This window comes from Saccostrea echinata, unplaced genomic scaffold (genome assembly GCF_033153115.1).
Source record: "Saccostrea echinata isolate AGI-Se365-2 ecotype Australia unplaced genomic scaffold, CSIRO_AGI_Sech_v1 ptg000015l, whole genome shotgun sequence".
NCBI classification, from domain to species: Eukaryota; Metazoa; Mollusca; class Bivalvia; order Ostreida; family Ostreidae; genus Saccostrea; species Saccostrea echinata.
This window is the reverse complement of record NW_026889764.1, coordinates 6,607,765-6,623,241: the sequence shown is the minus strand read 5'-3', so window position 1 is coordinate 6,623,241 and position 15,477 is coordinate 6,607,765. Positions and strand designations below refer to the sequence as shown.

At 34.8% G+C, this 15,477-nt stretch overlaps 1 protein-coding gene and 1 long non-coding RNA gene across 2 annotated transcripts in view; one reads left to right on the top strand and one right to left on the bottom strand.

The window, feature by feature from the left end:
- Positions 1-15,477, top strand: part of LOC133187460 (uncharacterized) — a 204,496-nt gene that overhangs the window by 181,727 nt on the left and 7,292 nt on the right. The window lies entirely within an intron of this gene.
- On the bottom strand, positions 5,565-13,776 carry LOC133187795 (prostaglandin reductase 1-like). The gene is made up of 9 exons (XM_061323198.1): positions 13,661-13,776; positions 12,743-12,788; positions 11,353-11,403; positions 10,197-10,361; positions 8,451-8,568; positions 7,780-7,935; positions 7,471-7,576; positions 6,727-6,845; positions 5,565-5,818 (listed from the first exon to the last, which is right to left on the bottom strand). Exons 1-9 carry the CDS (start codon positions 13,767-13,769, stop codon positions 5,708-5,710), a joined length of 981 nt encoding a protein of 326 aa, XP_061179182.1. The 5' UTR covers positions 13,770-13,776; the 3' UTR covers positions 5,565-5,707.

The window sequence follows — 15,477 nt, the reverse complement described above, 5'->3', positions numbered from 1 at the left end:
CAAAGAGGAGACCCACCCGTGATTTAAAAATTTAAAGAACCCCTGTCTTTCAACTTGCGTCATAATTTCATACATATTATGAATATTTTGGGGTAGATTACGTCAGGTGATGGGCCAAATATGAAAAAGAAGACCTTGATATTTTGTCAGAATGGATTATGAAATGTCGCATTAAGCGATATTAAACCCATCTATCCATCTGCCTTCAATAATTCAGAAGTGAAGAAAAAATTAGATTATACGATCAATATGTATTGTTCCCAGTTAACAAAGCAAGTAACAACTATTGTTTTTTCTTCGTTGGTAACGCTCATTATTTTAATTGTATTTTGGAGGAACTTGGATTAAATTGAAATTTTGAGATTTTCAGATGTTAGAGCAAGATTTTATCATTCACGGTAGCTCAGTCGGTTGAGCGCTCACTCCATGATCGGGAGGTCAGGACTGACCTAAGTCGATAAAAAATGGGTAGCAACTGTTCCTTCGCCATGCGCTCGGCACTTTGAAGTGAAAGTTGCGGGTCACTCGGATGAGACCTTAAAAACCGAGGCCCCATGACACGGCAGGCGTTGGCACGATAAATATCCCTCATTGCTCAATGGCCCTGAGTGCCGATTAAAGGGCAAAATTTGAAGCCCTTCACCGGTATATGGTGACGTCTCTATATGAGTGAAAAATTCTCGAATGGGACGTTAAACAACATACAATTGATCCATCAATATCAACGCAAAGCATGCACTAGATATGTCAGTCGTGAAATTAGCTATATCAAGGATTTTTTGAGAAGTATATTTTAGTTAAGTATATATATAGCATGAATCAAATTGAAATTGAATTACCATACTTATACTGGATCCCTAATTATAAACTATACATAAAATCCTTAGGGACAAAGATACATAGCAGGTTTATGTAAATGTTCTATCTAGCCTCTTTCTTTACTTCTCCCTAAAATATAAAACAGCAATGAAGGACAAACCTCAGGAGTACTGTACAACAATATAACAGTATTCAAGAAGTGATGAAAATCAAAGGTGGATACGAAAGAAAAACTCCAAGGGACATTCGGAATTACAAAATTTTACCATAATCAATAGCATCAAAACATACGATTTTTCAACACTTTATACAACCATTCTCCGCGATAAATTAAAGTCCAGTCTTTTTGAAATCATTGACAGCTGCTTTTACAATTTTTTAGAAAACATCCTGATCATACACACAAGAACTCCGAAGTTGATACCAAAAAGGATGCTTGAGTTTCTGATTGACAATATCTATCTAGATTTTGGAGATCAAGTCTTACAACAATTCCCATTGGTACATCTTGCGCCCAATTTTTATCAGACTTGTTTTTGAATTTATATGAAGCAGAATTTATTTTAAAAAAAACTTCTACTAGTATGGTGGCTTACAGCAAAATTTCACCAAATATTTAACTTGTGGAGACAAGCACAAAACTTGGCACAAATATCTGTCAGAAAATACTGTTTCTAAAATCATCTTTGGCAATCGCAGTTTTGACTATTTTCAAGATGGCTGTCGCTAAAACAAAATAGCAACATTTCAAAGCTTGAACTCTTTCTTTGTAGCTTGATAAATAAACTGTAATATTTATCATACTTTGGCTGTTTTGTGACATATTTTGGAATAACTAAGCTTTGCATATATTACCTTAAGCATCATATTATAAAACAAAGCGGAATGAAATTTTATAACGCAATTCAATTTTACAATTGTTTCTAAATTGTAAATCAATCAAGAGTGATTTGCATGCACTACGATGGTGAGAAAAAATTCCAAAACGACACATTAAAACCTTAGAATTTGATATGAATGCAAAGATTGTCAAGACAACAACAACAAAGAGAATGCAATGAGAAGACATGGTGCACCTACATAATGACTCCATATTCCCACATATGACTATATATCTATAAAGGAAAAATGGGAGTCGCCAGAGGGATTTACGAAAAACCAGACTGATCTTGTCATGAAAAGTCAGAGATGAAAAAACTTGGACCTTGGTTATATAAGAGTAAAATGAGGAGCATGTTACGTAAATTCAGACTACCACCTACTACTTGGCAAATTGAAAATAAGACAAGCAAACACAGAAAGAGTAGTCACAGGCGCATTAAATACAATGTTGAAAAAAGTAAAAGACATGAATCGAAGAAAAATTCCAATTCTAACTAAAGAGTTGAATTCAAATTTTAGATACCATAGAAGACCTCGATAAATGAGTGGGATATAAGTAAAGACATACTTAAAAACGCAAGTGTTGAAATCCTGGCAAAAATAATAAAATAAAATGAAAGAACTGGTGTCACTAAAACTGGCAAGAAGCTAAGGAAAAAAGCTATTCAAGAATGCAAAATTAAGATTGAAAAGACGTGAGCTTCAAATTAAATATCAGCAGCTAGACAAAGAGGTCGATCGTAATTTACTGCAGGAAAGAAAAAGAACCTTATAAATGAGCTTGCTTAAGAAGCTGAGCAGCCAATAGAGATTTGAAGACTTATATAACATCACAAAAACTCTGAGAAAGAGAAGATCTGGTTAAGTCAAACAGATGAAAAAGAAAATGTTGGTAAAGCTGGACCTAGCGGAACAAGTACATGTAATAGATGTAATAAACACATCAAAGAAGTGTGCACTAAAGAGACTCTAGACTCTAAAGGACCAATAACAATTTATCTAGGGAAAGATCTGAATGCAAAAATAGAGAGAAGACTCGAAAAGGAAGTTACAACAGCTACTAGTGGTAATCTTTTGAATATGAAAAAACAGCAGGAATTGACAAAATACTAACTGAGGCATTGAGGACTGGAAGACAAGAAAAAAGGTGAATATATGTATAGACTGTTAAACAAAGTAAGCAAAGCAGGGAAAATCCGTAATAAGTGGAAGAGAGGACTAATTTTCCGACTACATATACCATACATGGGTAATCAGAAATTACAGAGCTCGCTTCAACGAATGTTGTCTTTAAGTAAGGCAAAATTCCCACACTAAACTAATAATCTAGTATTGTGCATCCCTAGATGCAACATCTATGCAAGTTTGGTTCAGATAGGCCTTATAGTTTGTTGATAATGGACCTGTTCCAAAAACTTTTACCTGGTCACTCATCCGGAAAATGTAGGTCAGATCCAGCATTTGAAGCAAGTCCAGTAGTGTGCATTCTTACTTGTATCATCCATGCAAGTTTGGTCAATATGGGGCCTATAGTTAATTAGAAATGAGATCTGCTCCAAAACCTTTAAGCTGGTCACTCATCCGGAAAATATAGGTCAGAGCCAGCATCCGAAGCAAGTCCAGTAGTGTGCACCCTTAAATGTATCATGCATGCAAGTTTGGTAAACATAGGACTTATAATTACTTGGAAATGAGATCTGCTCCAAAATCTTTAAAGTGATAACTCATCCGAAAAATGTAAATCAAATCCAGCATCCAAAGCAAGCCTGATAGTGTGAATCCTTAGATGTATCACCCATGCAAGTTTGGTCAATATAGAACTTATAGTTACTTGGAAATGAGGCCTGCTCCAAAAACTTTAACCTGCTCCAAAAACTTTAACTTTGTCATTCTTTAGCTGAAATTGCAGCATCTGAAAACTTGACTGGTACAATGAAACACATTAAAAGCATCCTCCATGCATCTCTGATTAATATAGGACATAGAAGTACTCGAGGCTTAAAATCTATACCAATAGATAATGTTAATGAGAATCATGACTTAGAAAATATCATTCGAGGAAGATGATATGGAAGAGGTCAGTCAATTTTCTTATCTTGAGTTTGTTTGCTTGTTTAACGTTTTTTGAGAAATGTTCACTCATTGAGACGCCACCACTTGCCGGTGGACGGCACTTTGAGCAGAGGGATGTTCAGGGATCTTTTTCGTGCCATCATCTACTACGACACGGGATCTCGGTATATACGATCTCATCTGAAGGACTGGTCTCCGCGTCCTACAGTGGATTCGAATCCGAGATGTAAGGATCAATTCCTTATTCCGCGACTCTAGAGACCACTACGCTACGCGGCCTTATCTTGGTAATATCATAAACAAAATAGGGAATGACGTAAACATTTAAGCTAAAGTAAGCAAAGGAATGCACGATTTTGCAGTACTAATATCAGCATAGAAGTCTACAACAACGTCATAGAACGTCAAATTTGGAATTTTCAATACCAACATAAAATCCATCTTTTTTGACATTTTCACACTAATCAGGATTCCCTTGATGGCATTCATCCATTTAAGGGCTGTTCTTTTTGAGAATATCAAAAAAGGACTGTCTTGGAAGCAGAGCATACATATAGACGACTGGTACATGCATGAAATTCGCAAAATTTACCTTCACCTTTAAACTAATATGTGAAAATGATAGCGGAGTTTGGATCCCACGTGGGACATCTTTGGCACCAATGACAGCCTCATACCAAGAAGTACTTGAAAAGATGTAGAATTACTTGTTTGGGTAACTGCAAATGTTGCAGGTAAGAAAATCCTTGTACTGCTCAATGCAGCTGTAAATGCTCTGAAGATTATTTCTTTTGAGTAATTATAAAACAGCAAAAAGCTCCTCTTTATCACATGCTCACTGCATATGAAATAACACTTTAATCGTATGTTGAACCAAATTTTGATTGAATATTTCAGAGGTTTTTAAAATGTTTGAGAAAAAATGAGAATGCTTAACATGCAATATAACAAAAAACGACATTTTGAAAATCATGGCGGCCATTTTGAAAATGTTTGAAACTTAATGACCAGCGATATTTCCTTTTCAGTTTCTAGACAAGGAACCTTCGTGCAAAATCTGGTGCTTGTTCACTTGCCTCGCCATGTGATTTTTTTTTTCAACTATCCGCTCCGCTATACATGAAAAGATGAAATCTCTTGCCGCGGCCTTCAATTCAACATTGAGATGTATCGACGACGTTTTCTCAATAAACAATATCCATTATCATTCTTACGTTGATTCGAAATATCCCTTTCAATTCGAAATATATCAGTGTCTATTGGCCATAAGTTTATTTTGTAACCTTATCTATTTGCTCTAATTCATCGTTCATGAAAAAAATCTCTAAAATGTGCCCATTTAATATCAGTTCAAATTATAATGAAGACATATATAGAGGGAAATGTTGTGAAAGCTAAGGGGTTTGATCAATATACATATACACGTGTCCTTAACCCACACTCTTAGACTACGTAGATCATCTTAGATTAAGACATCCTCGTAATATATTTGATTTTCCAGAAAACCCCTTACTTTTCATTGTAATTATTAAGATAGATATCAAAGCCCTTTGATACTGTTATTCATAATCTTTCCTTTGCATCTTCGCTAGCCAAAGGTTTCTGATCTGACGTCTACTCTACGTCTCAGAACTAATGTTCATCATCCTTGTTTTCCTGGTTGTCAAAAAAATGACATCCCCAATTGAAAACAGTAATTAATTTACAAATTTTCAATTTGAAAGAATTATTTTCATTGTCTATAAGACTTTAGTTTTAGTTTCTAGTCATCTTTGAAATAATAACAAAAATTTTCATTCAGTTTAAAATATTTTAATGATGTTAATATTTCCTAGTGTGAAAAACAATTCTGTAATATTGCTTTAGCAATACATGTATCACATTCAGTGTTGCGGTGTTTAACTTTATCTTATTTACAGTGTATCAATTATTTTTATACTTTTATTATGGCTTTTCCGATATTTTGACCTGAAAATAGACCAATGAAAGCAGAAACCATATTGTCAAACCCCTCTGTCACAGTTTCCTTATACTTCATCTTCCCCTGAAAAAGAACATAATTACAATGTTATACTGTAGACAATGCAATACGTGATTATCAAATTAGAACAAGCATTCTGAGAGTATTGCATTAGCAATACTAGTCCCCTACCGGCAAGTGTAATCTGGTTCCGTTCCCTTTAAGAATTGAAAATGCCATAATTCCGTAAAAAATTAATGAAGCAGGACGAAATGCAAACTTGATCTATAACTAATCAAGGTAAAGCCACATACCAAAAATCAGCTCAATATCTACAAGCGTTTAGAAGAAAATTGCGGAAAACCCGTAAAAATTGAAAAGGTCGTGATTCCGTCAAAAATCAATGAAGCGGAACGAAATGCAAACTTGATCTGTAACTCATCAAGATACACTCACATACCAAAAATCAGCTCAATATCTGCAAGCTTTTAGGAAAAAAGTGCGGAAAACCAAGTGGGACAGACTGACAGACAGACAGACAGACAGACGGACAGACAGACAGACAGACAGACGGATGGACAGACTCAGAGAAAACCTATAGTCCCCTCCGGTTTCACCGGTAGGGGACTAATAATCAAATTTCAAATACAAATGCACAGTAGTACCTCTGGATAACATACATACACACTATTGTGTATTTTGTTATTGTAACCAAAATTCGAAAGTCAGGTAAAGTGAGTACTAATTTATGCAAATTTTGAAAATTTTACGAAGTCAGTAACCTTTATGTGAACTTATGATTGCTTCGGGAAGAACGTAAAAGTGGTAAAATTGATTTTTTTTTTTTTTGGATATGCACTTCAACAAGGCACCCCATGAAAAGTAATGCATGGGTCTAGCGTCAGATTCAGTATACATGCATGAACGTTAACAAGATACTTGTCTATACTATCTACCCTCTTCAATATTAACACATTCAGTTAACAATTTACCTCTTTGATCCACAGTAACATCTGTTTTAATCCCTCTGGCCATTTCTGAACGTGATGCCATCCTTGTATACCCTTTACACGTAACATATTCATTAACATTGGTCCGTATGGTAGCTCACCTAAAAAATATTGTCGTATCATTTTTTTTTTAAATTTCTTCATTTTATTTATGTGCCATGACACAAACCAGCCAGTGTCACCTTTCAAGCTTTGCCATTGATGGCATCGACAACTTAATTTATCGCTTATCAAGTTCTTTTTTTTTTTTCATATTATGATACGATTGATTGATTGATTGATTACTGTTTAACGCCGAGTCGGCAACATTTCAGCCATGTTTCGGCGGAGAATCTTTATGATTGGTTTTGAGAAGTTTAAGTTTATTCTGGTACGAAGTATCATTCGTTAAAAACTCGGCTATAAGGAAACCACAGGGACTTGAATTTTGCTTACAGTTGTAGTACGTGTAAAAATGAGCAAAAAATTTGAATAGGATAAAATGGGAACACTTCCAGTCTGTTAAAATCTAAACCAGAAAAAAAAAAAGTGAAGGATTAATCTAAGACTTTTCACCATCAAGTTATGTCCTGCACGACTTTATTACATAAAACACTAACAAATGAATCTAGAAGGATAAATCAATTACAATGTATGGGCTTTAAAGAATTTAAATCGACTATGGCCATACAGCAGCTTCTGCTTGCTCCTTAATGAATCAGTGTAATAAACATTTAGGCTAGTAACCTTTGTCCTTTTCTTCTTTGTTGTACTGTGAAATTGATCCACAAATAGCAGCCCTGCCACATTTGTTCATATGTTTCAGTACATTTGTTGTTTCCTCCCCACCAACCTAGCAAAAAATCTTACTTTAGTAAACCTTCTTAATAAGTTTAGTAAACAGTTAAATTTCAATAAATTCATTTTAAAGATATCAAACATATTTAAAAAAAATTTAAGTTTGAAAAGTTCATCCTAGACACATCACACACTGTTAAGTCAAATATTTTTACTAATATAAAGAAACTAAAATTGTACTACTTTATGTCTACCTACATTATCGAAAAAGCAGTCCACTCCTTGTGGGGCATGATCTTTAAGGGCCTTCTCCAGCGGGGTTGTTTTGTAGTTAAACACCTCGTCGAATCCTAAACCTTCCTTTAGCCATTTACATTTTTGTTCACTTCCAGCACTACCCACGACTTTACAACCCTGCAAAACGAAAATATATATCATCATTCTTAATATGTATGTTCTTTAAAAGCCGTAATATCAATTTGTCTGGCAGCTGTGAAACAAATTTTTGAAACAGAGTACTGATAAAAATGCATTTTGTAGTTTTGCTATATCTGTTTTAGCTTGCAGATCACCCGAAAAAGTCTAAGTGGATGCTTGATTGCCATGTGTTCCAAGTCTATCAATAGGATGGGGATTTTTGAAAGACATTCAGATAAATCAAGGCTATTTGTTACTCTTCTTCTTTCAGTGTTGTCCCCCCAGGAGTGTATCCAGGATTTGTTTTCAGGGGAGGGGGGGGTCCACATTAACTGGAACAAATGTCAGACGTAATTTTTTGACAAGCCCCCCACCCCTTCCGCAAAAAAAGAACATCAAAAAATACTCTTAACCTCAAAATCAATAGAAATTTAATAACTCTGAAAATTCCAGGGGGCGACCCCCCTACCCTTCTAGATCCGCCAATAGCCCAATATCAATATATAAGGTACCTTGATTTTGGCGATCTGACCCACAATATTGCCGACGGCTCCTGCTGCAGCATTCACAAAGACAGTTTCTCCATTCTTTGGACAACATGCCTCCAGAAACCCAAAGTAGGCTGTCATACTTTTAAGAATGAGAGAGAAACAAATGTAAAGTACTTATAAAAGTAAAGAGATTTGAAACTACTTCATACTTGTCTCTCCCGTTAGTACCATTTTCACTTTTAATCATGTGCAGAAACGTAGATAAGAACACAGTTTCTTTATCACTAAGGTGAGTTAATTGACGTTTTGTATTCACTAGCAACATCTTTGGACATGTGGCCTTAACTATGATCATGAGTAAGGTAGGGCCTCCTCACTTGAGAATGACACGGTAACTATGGTAATTTGTGCTTTCTTATTAAATTGCAAATTAGACGAGAAAATTGAGAGCAATTATCAGTAACACTTAAACTTTTTTGGCATGGTCACCCATTTTGATGAACTTTGCCCATTATTATAGTTTGATACCAGAAACATAAACCAATCAAAATTTGTTTGCTATGTGTCTTGGGTGCCATGGTAACAGCCAAAAAGATTTGAAAATTTAATAATTTCAGCTACTTTGAATCTTTACTGAGCCTTAATAAAGCGTAAGAATATCAAATCAACCACTCTCTCGAAAACAATACACCTCATTGCATTTATACCACAAAGTTATTTAGAATGTTTCTCTAACTAATTGGTAACCATGAATACATTCTGCGTCTATTTTAAATGCCGAAAAAAGTTCAACATTCACTTATGATAGTTGTTACATGATCAAACTCAATCTCCAAGACAAGAAAAAAATATAAATATTTGAAGTTATGTAGAAGGGTTATAGGAATATTATTCTATAACTAACTTTCATGGTTATCATGGTAACACAGTGTAGTTACACAAAATTTGTGGCTAACATTTGATTTATACTCATTAATATTTGAAGTAAAGACATAAAAAATCAAGACTGCCAAATACATATCTTTTAAAGCTTTTTGTAACACAGATAGCAAAAGTAAAAAATTGGGATATATTGCTACATTGCACTATTACCATGAAAACAATATAAAAGTAGTTAAATGATCTCTTGCTGCCTTAAGAATTTGGTAACTTTTTTTACAATCAAGAAATATATTATAAATCAAGAAATAAATTATCTTAAACTGTACTTATGTTATAAAGCTTAAGTTTAATATCATATGAACATGTCTTCGTCAAATTTTATAAAGAAAAGAATACTGTTGCAATGGTTACCAAAAAGGAAAAAATGTTCAGTTTTGTTTACTTCAATGCAATATTGAATCCTATATGGTAACCTCTTGCATCAAGTTGGAAATTTTAAAAAAATATATTGGAATTTACATACAAGGGTATGAATCAATGGTATCAATTTTTTTTTCAAATTTTCAAAATTACTTGTACTTTTCATATATAATATATAATAATATATAATTTCCACAGCAACGTTCTATTCATAGAAATAAAGTTGTACTTTTTCAAATATAAAAATTTAGACCATGTCATTGCCTTAAAATTTAAAAATAAAAAGTCAAATAGTAATGTTCTGTAAAAAAAAAAAATAGAAACAGATAAAAACTTTACAGACAGTTAATTCGTAATCACTTCTCAGTATTTTAACCATAGCAAACATTTCCAATCAAAGAAAAAAATGTCACATTTCTTCCTTAAAATATGTTAACTGTTCCATGTTCTATAATTTTAAGTTACCCTGGCATTCCCATGGCTCCTAGTGCCAGCGATTTTGGTAAATCCCCCAGGTCTGGTACTTTGTTGAGTTTGGAGGGATCGGATACAATGGTATGAGTCCTCCAGCCTAGCATGCTCTGGACAATGGTTCCCACTGGAAAATTTTGGTTCTCGCTTTTACTTATCCTATAAATAGCTACATTGTAAGTGTGACATGGTAAAAAAGCTATACAGAAAACGTTACATGTATATGGATAGTTAAGAAAGCTGTTTAATTTTTATTTTGTATTAAGTCTAAATTGAGGTCAGAAGACAGGTTCGTTCCTTAAATATTTGTTTTTGCATTTCTTTGTAATATACCAAAATTATTTATAATTATCAGCATGCTTGATTTCTTATCTATTTTCAAAATGTCAAAAATATATAAAACGAAAATTGTGATATCAGTAGTTCAAATGATTTGTAGCAAAGAATTATTTAGGATATGCCATCATCTGGAATCTTGCATAAATGCCTGGTAATGTACACTAATTCTTTGTGAAGAAGCAATATTTCAATCATATCATCTTGAAAAAAAAAGTTGTATCCTTTTGAGGAACGTGTCGTCTGACCTTAAGTGACCTTCTCACCAACATTTAAGAAATTTTGCTTTTTACAAATAAATCTATGACACATACACATATGTAATACCACTGCACGAGCATGATAACAAAGAATGTTCATTTTTTAAACTGACAAACTCTCCAGGATGGCTGAAACATTACATGCAGGACGAAAACTACTATACATCAATGTGTTCTTTTAATTCGGCGTATTTCTGCACGGGTCCTGTCACGGTAGCTGGTGGTAGGGCGTTCGTTTCGTGATCGGGAGGACCGGGTCCTTTTCTCGTTCGCCCGACACCAGAAGTGAAAGTCACGGGTCTTTCAGATAAGACCTTAAAAATCGGGGTCCCGTGTCAGTAGGAGTTTGCACGATAAAGAACCCTCACTGCTCAATATCTCTGAGTCAGTGCCGAGTATAGGTCTAAATTTGAAGCCCTTCACCGGTATATGGGTGAAATGAGTGCAAAGTGAGTGAAAAATTGTTGAATGGGACGATAAACAACATTCAATCAATCAATCGATCTTATGTACATGTAATAGGTGAGAGGTGAAAAAAATGAAAAAAATCTTACCGGGCTACTTGTTCACCCATCATCACAGAGCCGGGCGGAACCGGAAATAACCTGAAAAAGTACAAGTACACACATAATAACTCAACAACAGTACATGTACAAAGAGACAACCTGGCAGTACAGGTACACAGGAACAACTTAACAGTACAGGTACACAGGAACAACCTAGAAGTACAAGTACACAGGAACAACCTAGCAGTACAAGTACACAGGAACAACTAAGCAGGGCAGGTACACAGGAACAACTTAACAGTACAGGTACATAGGGACAACTTAACAGTACAAGTACACAGAAACAACTCAACAACAATACAAGTACACAGGAACAACCTAGCAGTACAAGTACACAGGAATAACTTAATAATAGTTCAAGTACAGAGGAACAATTTAGTAACAGTACAGTACACAGGAACAACTCAATTACACAGAAACAACTTAAGAACAGTGCAAGTACAAACAGGAACAACTACTAGTACGCAGTACAAGTACACACAGGAACAAATTAACAGTACAAGTACACATTGGAACAATTTAACAATACAGATACACAGGAACAACACAATAACACTACAGGTACATGTACGCATGAACAACTTCCAGTACATGTACAAAGGAACAACTTGCAATAGAGGTACACTGTCAAGAACAACATAGCAATATAAGCGTATTTGAAATACTTCCTCAAAAACCGTCACGGTAGCTCAGTCGGTAGAGCGCTCGCTCCGTGATCGGAAGGTCGTGTGTTCGAATCACGGCCGCGACTGACCTAAGTCGATAAAAAATAGGTAGCAACTGTTCTTTCGCCAAGCGCTCGGTACTTTGGAGTGAAAGTTGCGGGTCCTTCGGATGAGACCTTGAAAAACCGAGGCCCCGTGTCACGGTAGGCGTTGGCACGATAAAGAACCCTCACTGCTCAGTGGCTCTGAGTGCCGAGTAAAGATCTATACACAGGAACAACACAATAACACTACAGTTACACATCTACACAAAGGTCTCGCCGGTATACGTCTTATTACGGTGATTCTCGAACGGGGCGTAAAACAGCACACAATCAATCAGCACTTCCTCAAAAATAATGATTCAGAAACTAATCTAATTTCCTACATGCGTATAAGTACTCGTGAGGAAATAAAGTTTAAAATTCTCAAAAACACTCATTTAAAAAAAAGTATCCCTTAAATGGATGGCATGAATCTTCATTTTCAGAAATGGAAATGATCTGGCAAAAAGAACAGACAACAGTATGCTGCTTTGCTGCGCGACCCTTTTCATTACAAACATTAATTTATACAAACAATCACAAAACATTAACAATACCTTCAAGCTGAACTTGTAGTAAAATGACGTAAATCATTTTACCAAACAAGATTTTTATTTAATTATTACATACCTCATGTATGGATCAACACTTAGAAAGATGGCTTCACAAAGCACCTCTGCAAAAGAAAATGCATTTAGCAATCGATTAAACTTACCGGGCCAGCTTGTATGTTAAATAATAATTGTAAAGTACAATCATGTAGATCGAAGAACGTGATGCCGTGATGTACTTTCATTTTTCTGTTTCATAAATATCCAAATGAATGAATGTTTTTGTGTTAGTAATTGAGTAAAATAAAATTAAGTTAAATTACAAAATAATAGACCTACTTGTCGCCAAGAAAAAATACCCTTCACACATGCGTACTGATAGGAAAACCCCATTCTGCCTTAAAAAAATTCTAAGGGATTGGGGTACTCAGTCTCTGTCATCGTCTTCTATATGTACATGTACTTTGGCAATTTTAACAGTCAATTTTAACAGTCAATTTTAACAGTTCATGCATTTTACACCTTTGCAATATGAATTCACTTTGTATAAACATTAACCAGAGCTTTTTTAAATTGATTTGGAGGAAGGGTTTTATATAGGTATAGGGTTCACGCGTATTACCTAATACATTATTTACCTCTTCAACAAATAAACAGGTGTTGTATATTTGAAAAGAAGACAGGCATGATTTGCAGGAAATTCCTCTTTTGTATGTAGACCCACAAGAGGATTAAAATTACCGTTTTCTTTTTAACCTAATGGCAGTGATAACTTCACCCCCTCCACCCCCTCCTCCTCCCTTTTTTACCCCATATGAAAACACTCATCCACTACGGTACTTCTAATCGCAGAGAAAAGTACATATTGTCATGACCTACTAAGCTATCTTTAAATGTTTATATGTTGTGAGGCCTTAAATCCGCAGTCCTTTATAAATGGCGCAGCATATACATGTATATAAATTGTATATTGCATGTATATAGATTACATGTTTACCTCCCTCTTTCAGCTGATCAGGCAATTCTTCCGTCTCCATCCTGAAGTTTGACGAATCTGGGTGCCCGGAAAATGCCTTGGCCAAAATCCATTTCTTGCACACCACCATGCTTTCACTAGCGTTTAAAAATGTCGACCAGATGTTGGTCAGTATAATTCAAGATAATAGAGCTATAAATAGAATTCGATTTAAACTGGTATGATCTCTCTCTCTCTCTCTCTCTCTCCAAACTTTCAATTTTATACAATTGATATGTAGCTAACTAAATTTAACGAACAAAGACATTAGTACGATTTTAAATCATATACAATGTGCATCATGTGAATTTCATGTGCATTAAGGAGCACATTTAAAAAGACAGTGTATATACATAATCATGTAACTTACAATATAGATGCAGGTTTAAAATCAAAACTAAAGGCTGTCAGAACGAGGGATCGCACGTCGTTTTTTTTTTTTTTTTTTTTTTTTTTTTTTTTTTTTTTTTTTTTTAAATCGAAATTATCATTTTTCAGCCAAATTAATTAAGTTCAGCATTCAGTCATTTAATTGTTTTATTTAAAAGTAACAGACCCGTATGTGCCACCACCCCCCCCCCCACCTATTTTTTGCCGGAGTACTTATTTTGCTAACATAGTTAATTTTCATTTAGATGCTGGTTGGCCCCCACCACGTTTTGTTGTTGTAAGGTCGAGCACTGGCAAATTCCAGGATTTGGACAATTAAGGAGAGTTTTTTTTTAATTTATCTATTTATTTTTGGCTAGTCAAATTCTTTTGGGAAGGCCCCCTCCCCCCCCCCCCCATTTCCGGGAGGTTGGCCCCCACTTTTGAAAACATTGCTTTTACCTTTTGTTTAATTTAAAATACGTGAAAAATGACTTTAAGAATGCTCTAGTAAACGCCAAAACGGTTAATTACCATTTAAAAACAAAATAGGTAGGGTACCCTCCCAGCACCTACCCCTCACCCTATCGAAGGACTTTCTTGTTTTAAAGTTCGACTAACATATCATTAATGCCATCAATATAGAAGGTTTGGATAACCTACACGACATTCATACAATAAATTAATGCAAACATACCCAACGTCAGGAACTTCAGAAGTAAAGGCCTAAAATGTGTACCGAGTGAAAATTTGTAAGCGTGGGCCTAAGGGGAGTTAACTCACTAAGAGAGATAACTTGCCTTCATACGAACTTCGATATTGATACCAAGTTAAAGAAAAAAAAAGAAGTTGCATCCCTTGTATAATTAATGCAGCTCAATCCCAGCTCTGGGAACCATGATTTGTTTAATTTTCATTCAATATCAGAAAGCCTGTATATTAATATCATATACAAGGATCCCCCCCCCTTTAGACAATAGAAAGCCCAAATTTTATTTTATTTTTTTTTTTTTTTTTTGCGTCTGAGATGATACACTAAGATTTATATATATTTTTTTTAATTAAACATTTAGTCCCTTTCATATTTAATATTCAATATTCACTTTGCACGTACATAAGAAAATTAAAATTGGACCAGTTAGTCTAAATAATTTTCTCAGCATGCCTCATCCTTGCCTGCATAGGATATAAGAAAATCAAAGGCATTCGACGGAAATACTTGCATACACTCCAGTTCGACTTTGTATATAAAGCCAATATCTTTTGAGAAGAATCAAAATTCCAAATGTTTTTTTTTTCTTCTTCTGAGCTTTCTATTCTATGTAAGATGGTTTCTTTTTTTTAAAGAGTTTCAAAACATTTTCAGTCTCAATTTAGACATTCAAAATTTTAGGTTATGTGACTCCTCCCCTTGCCTGCTTTATCCGCCA

What these genes read in the sequence shown, in the direction of transcription:
- LOC133187795 (XM_061323198.1), bottom strand. Translation starts at nt 13,769, where the DNA reads ATGGTGGTGTGCAAGAAATGGATTTTGGCCAAGGCATTTTCCGGGCAC. An exon ending in ATGGGTGAACAAGTAGCCCG is followed by an intron (nt 10,362 to 11,352) that starts GTAAGATTTTTT and finishes AGCTATTTATAG; the next exon opens with GATAAGTAAAAGCGAGAACC. An exon ending in GTCAGATCGCCAAAATCAAG is followed by an intron (nt 7,936 to 8,450) that starts GTACCTTATATA and finishes TTCGTTTTGCAG; the next exon opens with GGTTGTAAAGTCGTGGGTAG.